The sequence below is a fragment of the Otolemur garnettii genome, unplaced genomic scaffold (genome assembly GCF_000181295.1).
Source record: "Otolemur garnettii isolate 467f Iridium unplaced genomic scaffold, OtoGar3 scaffold00302, whole genome shotgun sequence".
NCBI classification, from domain to species: domain Eukaryota; kingdom Metazoa; phylum Chordata; class Mammalia; order Primates; family Galagidae; genus Otolemur; species Otolemur garnettii.
In genome coordinates, this window is record NW_003852697.1 from 527,525 (window position 1) to 534,207 (window position 6,683).

Consider the following 6,683-nt stretch of genomic DNA (forward strand, 5'->3'; position numbering starts at 1 on the left):
ATAGGCGCCGAGCCTCTCTTTTTTTTTAATTTCAAAACATTAAGGGGGACAGAAATGTTTTTGTTACATGAATAACTTCTATAATGCTTTAGTCAGGGCTATAAGTGTGCCCATCACCCAAAGGGTGTTCATTGTACCCATTAGGTAGATTTTTACCCCTCCCCTCCTCCTCTCCCCCATTTCTTGAATTTCCAATGATTTTTATTTCTTTCTGTGTCTATCGCTGATTACTTCCAAATTATTAGAGAATATATGTGGTGTTGTTTTTCATTCTTGAGATATATCACTTAGTTTAATGATATCCAGTTCCATCCAGATTGCTGCAAAAGACATGAATTCATTTTTCTTTAGGGCTGAGTGGAACTCCATGGTTCCACTGAATCCACTCAGGAATTGATAGGCACTTGGGTTGATTCCACATCTTTGCAATTGTGAATTGGGCTGCAATAAACATTTGAGTGCAGGCGTCTTTTTGATAAAATGACTTCTTTCCCTTTGGTTAGATGCCCGGCTCTGGGATTGTGGGATCAAATGGTAGATCTGCCTTTAGTTCCTTGAGAAATCTCCATACCATTTCCGTAGAGATTGTACTAGTGTGCAGTCCCACTCACAACATTATTTCCCTCCTCCACATCCTGTTCCTTTCTCTTTCCCCCTGACAGAGGAGTTTCAAGGATTTTCTTGTCCCCTCTTTAACAGATTGTGAGATGTCTGAGGAGTTGTTGGGCTTGAAAGGGGAACTTTGGAATGGTGAGCAGAGAGGATCTAGGGCAGACCCGGGGGTCATGGCAGGGGTCAGGAGAAGGGTGGCTGCACAGACACCATACCTATTCCACACCCTCAGTGTCAAGCTTCATGAAAGAGTGTGAGGAGAAGCAGGAGAGCTGGCGCTCTGTCCAGCAGAGCATCATTGAGGTCAGGAAGAAAGTACAGAAGCTGGAGATGCAGCCAGCAGGTGCTGGAGCAGCCCTGTCCTCCACGTAGTGCATTTGTCTTGATGTCAGTTGCCAGCCTAGGGATGGAATCCTCCTGTGAGGATTCAGAGGTGGAGACAGCTGGGGTCCTGCCCTCCCAAAGCTCAGAGTTTGGAGGGGTGATGGATGCTGCCCTCTGAATTGCTTGGGAGCTGGGAATGGGCACCCCAAATACACAGGTTCTGCTGCACTCCAGGCTGGGGGTCAGGCAGGGAAGGAGCTTCCCGGGAAGATGGGGGCTTTGTATGAGGTTCCACTAGCTTCACTTTCTCAATTCACCCCCTCTGCAACAGAAATGAACAAAATCAACAGAAACATAGAAAAAAATCTTACAAGAGCTAGAGAAGAAGCCAGCTGCATGTAAGTTGGGACACAGGGTGGAGGATGAGGGTGGGGCCTTGGATTTGGCCCTGACTCCTCTTTCAGGGGCAGGATCTGCCTGACTTTGGGTCTCTCTCCCCAACCTTTCAGAGCCCCAGCCTCAACAAATGAGATGACATCATAGCCACAGCAATGGCTTAGAGGATGGGCTTGCACCTGCCAATGAAAACAGAAAGTGGGCTCGGCGCCTATAGCTCAACCGGCTAAGGCGCCAGCCATGTACACCTAAGGTGGCGGGTTCGAATCCCCAGCCCGGACCCGCCAAAACAACAATGATGGCTACAACCAAAAAAAATAGCCGGGTGTTGTGGCGGGCGCCTGTGGTCCCAGCTACTTGGGAGGCAGAGGCAGGAGACTCGCTTGAGCCCAGGAGTTGGAGGTTGCTGTGAGCTGTAATGCCATGGCACTCTACCCAGGGGGACAGCTTGAGGCTCTGTCTCAAAAAAAAAAAAAATAAAAAGAAAAGAAAAAAGAAAACAGGAAGCGGAGCCTGCAAGCCTAGTATGATCCTGCTCCTTGTCCCAAATACAGAAAATTATGTGTTGTGGTGAATAAGTATTGCAGAGCTGCTCTCCAGTGTGTGTGTGTGAGCACTTCAACGTGCCCCCAGGAATTCACATTCCTGGGTGACTATGAATGTTGGAGTCACAGTGAATGGTGTGCATGCTCATGTCACGTGACATGTGAGTATAGGCATATCACGGTGGGTGGCTGTGTCAGTGTCATTGTGAGTGTGGTGTTGGTGACATGCATGTGCCTGCCTCCTCCTCTGTGTAAACATGCATGAATGCCCTGTGGTATGTTGTGTGTATAAACACGTCATAGGGGAGAATGTGGTGCACACGCTATAAATGTGGGTGCTGTGGTGTGTCCCTTGTTGCTATCTGTGCCAGAGCAAATAGGTGTGTGTCATTCTGCATGTGCTCAATGGTGTCACCCTGTGTGTTCAGGTCACATACATGCACATGCATCTGTCCATTCAATGCTGTACTCACCTTTTGTGATTGGTGAAGATAAACAAATACAGCCAAAGGAAAACTACGTGGCTTTGGGATCTGTTATTTGGGCAACAAAGGGGTTTCAGAACTTGGAGGGAGGGAAGAGTCTACAAGTGCTTGGACTTGGGGACAGGACAGATGGGAGCCCTGAGACACCAGGGTGGGTGAGTACTTGTGTGTCCATGAATGTGGAGCTGAGTCCAGGTGCCCATGAGCACACGTGCTCCCTGAATGTGAGTGGCCTGAATCTACCATGTCTGCCTGAAGGCCCATGAGTGTAATTGTACCTGTGAATGTATTCGTGCCACTGAACACATATCCAAGGAGGTACATGACCCCAAATGTTCCATGCTAACAGCTTATGGACATACTTGAAACAAGAGAACATGTGCCCATGCACACAGATGTGCCTAGAGACAAGAGCACGTGTCCGTGCCCAAGGGCATACATGTGCCCTTGAGATGACAGATTATGTACCCACCGTCACACGCGTGCCCCTGAGCACGCATACTACTGTCTCTCTGATCACAGGCCACACGGAGATCAGCTATCTTTGCGAATCCCCGTGGCCCTCGGTCTGGCCTAGAGGACACGTGTGCCCCCTTGCGGCCGCCCACGGGCACCGCCGAGCTCCCCGCCCACCCACACGCCTGGCACGTCGCGAGCTTGCGCACGCCGCGCCTTTTACGGCGCCGTAAAGCAGCTCAACCGAGCCGACGGTCGCTGTTCTTGGTGAGACTCTGTCAGCCGACCCCTGCCGATGACCGGCCTGGTCAGCTCCCCGACCTCTCCCAGAGGACCTGTGGGGCCTAGGCCGGGGTCACGGCGTCCGTAGCCCCCAGTTCTCCGCCCCGGGATGCGACGGGGGTGGGGCTCTTCTCCGGTCCAGAGGTCCAGGGTGGGGGTTCTCGGGATCTTGGCCTTCGGCGGCTCTGCTCGCTCACCCACCCTCTTCTCAGCCCAGCGTGGGGGTCTCAACACTCCCCTTCTCATCTCGCGTTCTCTGGGCCCAGCTTCTCCGTGCTGCGGCCGCCCCCTGGCTCCCCTGGCTCCCCTGGCTCTGCTGCTCCCGCAGTTCGCTTCTCTCCGCTGGTCCTCCCCAATTCCCCGCCAGGCAGATCTCGCGGGGGCTGCCTCTGCAGCCCCAGAACGCTCTGGCCCGGTCCGTGCATGGTGGGAGCGGGGTTCTCAGCTCTTCCTGACCCGGCCACCGGACTGGGTGAGGATGGGGAGTATCTCAGTGCCCCGTCCCCAACGCCTCCCTACCACGACCAACAGCTGCAGCTTGTTGCTCTGGGATGGGAGGACCACTGCGCCCTCTCCTGGCTTCCCCAACTGCCCGGACTGACAGTCTCTAGTTTCTCACCCCGCCCTGCTACCTTTCTGTAGATAGATCATGGGTATGGTGGGATCTCCCAACGTCTTCTCTGGGCCTCTCCCAGCCTTTGCAAAGGACTGAAGTTTCCTGTGTGGCAAATCGGAGCTGCCTGAGAGGGATTGGGGTAGGGGTTCCCCAAGACTCCTGGCTTGCTTCATGAATCTTGCTTGTTCTCCATCCCGCCTGGCCTTTGGTCTGGATACACTCCTACCCCACCCACCCTAGCCTTACTCTGTCTTAATGTAGAGAGTGGGCAGAAAATTTCTTTAGGGTATCAGTGCTGGAGCGCATGGCAGAGGAGGGCAAATGCCTGTGTCCCTTCCCTGCCCTAGTTCTGATCCCTCTCCCTCCTTGCACTAGTTTCCTAGTTATTCCTACGGGAGGTGGAGGGGATACGAAGGTGAGGGTGGGGTGGTTTCCAGCACCCGCTTGTGGTGGCCCTCACGTCTTTTCTCCTACCTTACCCCCCAAACCCTCTCTCTTGCTGTGGCTGGAGTGTTTACCTGTAGCTTGGGTCTTTCTTTTCTTTGCCCTTATCTCTTCCCAGGTTGGGTCAGCGCTAGAGTGCACCCTGGTGGCGATGGCGAGGGGCTGGAGGAGGGTTGTCCTATGGCCCCTCTGGGGTTCCCGCCACGTTTCCCTCCTATTCTCCTTGACACCCTGGTTTCCTCGTGTTCTCCGCAGGGTGGCGGTATGGAGGCGCGCTTCACGCGCGGGAAGTCGGTGCTTCTAGAGCGCGCGCTGGCGCGGCCACGCACCGAAGTGAGCCTAAGTGCCTTTGCGTTGCTCTTCTCCGAGCTGGTGCAGCACTGTCAGAGCCGTGTCTTCTCCGTGGCTGAGCTACAGGCGCGCCTAGCTGCGCTGGGCCGCCAGGTGGGCGCTCGCGTGCTAGATGCGTTGGTAGCACGCGAAAAGGGTGCTCGGCGTGAGACCAAGGTTTTGGGCGCACTCCTCTTCGTCAAGGGCGCGGTGTGGAAGGCGCTCTTTGGCAAGGAGGCCGACAAGCTGGAGCAGGCCAACGATGACGCTCGCACCTTTTACATCATCGAGCGCGAGCCGCTTATCAACACCTACATCTCTGTGCCCAAGGAGAACAGCACGCTTAACTGTGCCAGCTTTACGGCAGGCATTGTGGAGGCTGTGCTCACACACAGTGGCTTCCCTGCCAAGGTCACAGCACACTGGCACAAGGGCACCACTCTCATGATCAAGTTCGAGGAGGCAGTCATTGCCCGAGACCGGGCCTTGGAGGGCCGCTGACCCTATGGGGGATAAAGGATGCAGATTACTCCCTCTACTAGTGTGTCTGTGTCTTGTGTGGGGGCCTCAGAAATTCACTGGACACCTTGAGGAAGGGGTGCTGTCTGGCCAAAGTGGTCCTTTCAGATGGGGCTGGGAGTGGGGTGAGGCCAGAGGTGGTGGGGAGATGAACCAGGCAGGAGCTGGTGGGCAATACTGGCACCTCCTGGAACCACAGTTGGAGATTGTCTGGGAGAAATCCTGGTAGAGGGTTTAGCGTAAAACAGCATTAGACACTGGCTGGCAAAAGTTATAGTTCATGCCATCTGGTCTTTTGGGCCTTTTTTTTCCCCAAATAGAGATACTCTCTTGCCCAGACTGGGTGCAGTGGTGTAGTAATAGCTCACTGCAACCTCATATTCCTGGGCTCAAGTGATCTTCTGACCTTGTCCTCCCAAGTAGCTGTAACTACAGGTGCTTTTCACCTGTAGTTGAAGTATATGACTAATGTTTTCTCTTTTTGTAGATACAGGGTCTTGCTGTATTTCCCAGGCTGGTCCCCAACTCCTGGCCTCAAGTGATCTTCCTGTCTTGGCCTCCCAAAGTGCTCATTACAGGCATGAGCTGTCATGCCCTGCCTTGTCCAACTTCTCTGTTTTGCTGATGTATCCAAAGCAGCTGCAGACAGTATGTATAAAAGTAGGCCTGGCTGTGCCTATGAAATAAGTGGTTGTCTTTCTCTCTCCTTTACACCTTGGCTACTCATAAGTGTGGTCCTGGGACCAGCTTCAGCATCACTTGGGAGCTTGTCAGAAACAGAATCTTAGCCCTTACCAGAACTGCTGGGTCCAAGTCTGTATTTTAGGAAGATACCCAGGGTATCTTTGTACTTGAGATGCAGTGCTTGAGATGCAGTGCTTTAGAGGCCTGTTCTATCTCAGGTGGCAGGACCTCACCCCAAGGGTTGCAGATTCTGCAGTTTTGGGGTGTGCCTGAGAATTTTCATTTTAAGTAAGTTCCTAGGAGATAGTGATGCTCAGGGATCACACCTTGAGAATTATGGCTCTAGTGACTTGCCTCTCAAAAGGGAAGAATCCAGAATTGTCTGGCTGCTTAAAATATTTTAAAGTTAATTCTAAAATACAAGTATATGTTTTTGTTGTTAAAAAATTAAAATATGGGCTCAGTGTCTGTAGCTCAGCAGCTAGGGCACCAGCCACATACACCGGAGCTGGCGGGTTCAAATCCAGCCCAGGCGTGCTAAACAACAACAGCTACAACCAAAAAAAGCTAGGTGTTGTGTAGATAGGCGCCTGTAGTCCAGTTTCTTGGGAGGCTGAGGCAAAAGAATCACTTAAGCCCAAGAGTTAGAGTTTGCTGTGAGCTGTGATGCAACAGCACTCTACTGAGGGCAACAAAGACTCAAAAAAAAAAATTAAAATATGGCTGGGTACAGTGGCTCATGAAGTGCTCTGGAAGGCTGAGGCAGTTGGATTGCTTGAGCTCAGGAGTTGGAGACCAACCTGAGCAAGACCAAGACCCTGTCTCTACTAAAAATAGAAAAATTACCTGGGCATTGTGGTGGGCACCTGTAGTCCCAGCTATTTGGGAGGCTGAGGCAAGAGGATCACTTGAACCCAGGAGTTTGAGGTTACTGTGAGCTAGGCTGACACTATGGTACTCTAGCCTGAGCAACAGAGTGAGATTCTATCT

At 52.5% G+C, this 6,683-nt stretch overlaps 2 protein-coding genes across 3 annotated transcripts in view; both read left to right on the forward strand.

The window, feature by feature from the left end:
• The window catches only part of MCEMP1 (mast cell expressed membrane protein 1), a 5,051-nt gene extending 2,423 nt beyond the window's left edge, over positions 1-2,628 (forward strand). The window contains 5 exon segments of the mRNA XM_012813789.2: positions 700-750; positions 845-955; positions 1,268-1,296; positions 1,298-1,334; positions 2,621-2,628. Coding sequence (XP_012669243.2) covers positions 700-750; positions 845-955; positions 1,268-1,296; positions 1,298-1,334; positions 2,621-2,628 — 236 coding nt within the window.
• Positions 2,629-3,031: 403 nt separating this feature from the next.
• Positions 3,032-5,028, forward strand: TRAPPC5 (trafficking protein particle complex 5). Of its 2 annotated transcripts, none has more exons than XM_003803419.3 (2): positions 3,032-3,085; positions 4,416-5,028. In XM_003803419.3, exon 2 carries the CDS (start codon positions 4,425-4,427, stop codon positions 4,989-4,991), a length of 567 nt encoding a protein of 188 aa, XP_003803467.1. In that variant the 5' UTR covers positions 3,032-3,085; positions 4,416-4,424; the 3' UTR covers positions 4,992-5,028. The 2 variants fall into 2 exon arrangements, with proteins under 2 accessions (XP_003803467.1, XP_012669250.1); XM_012813796.2 differs by lacking the exon at positions 3,032-3,085 and adding an exon at positions 3,423-3,572.
• The last annotated feature ends 1,655 nt before the right edge of the window (positions 5,029-6,683 follow it).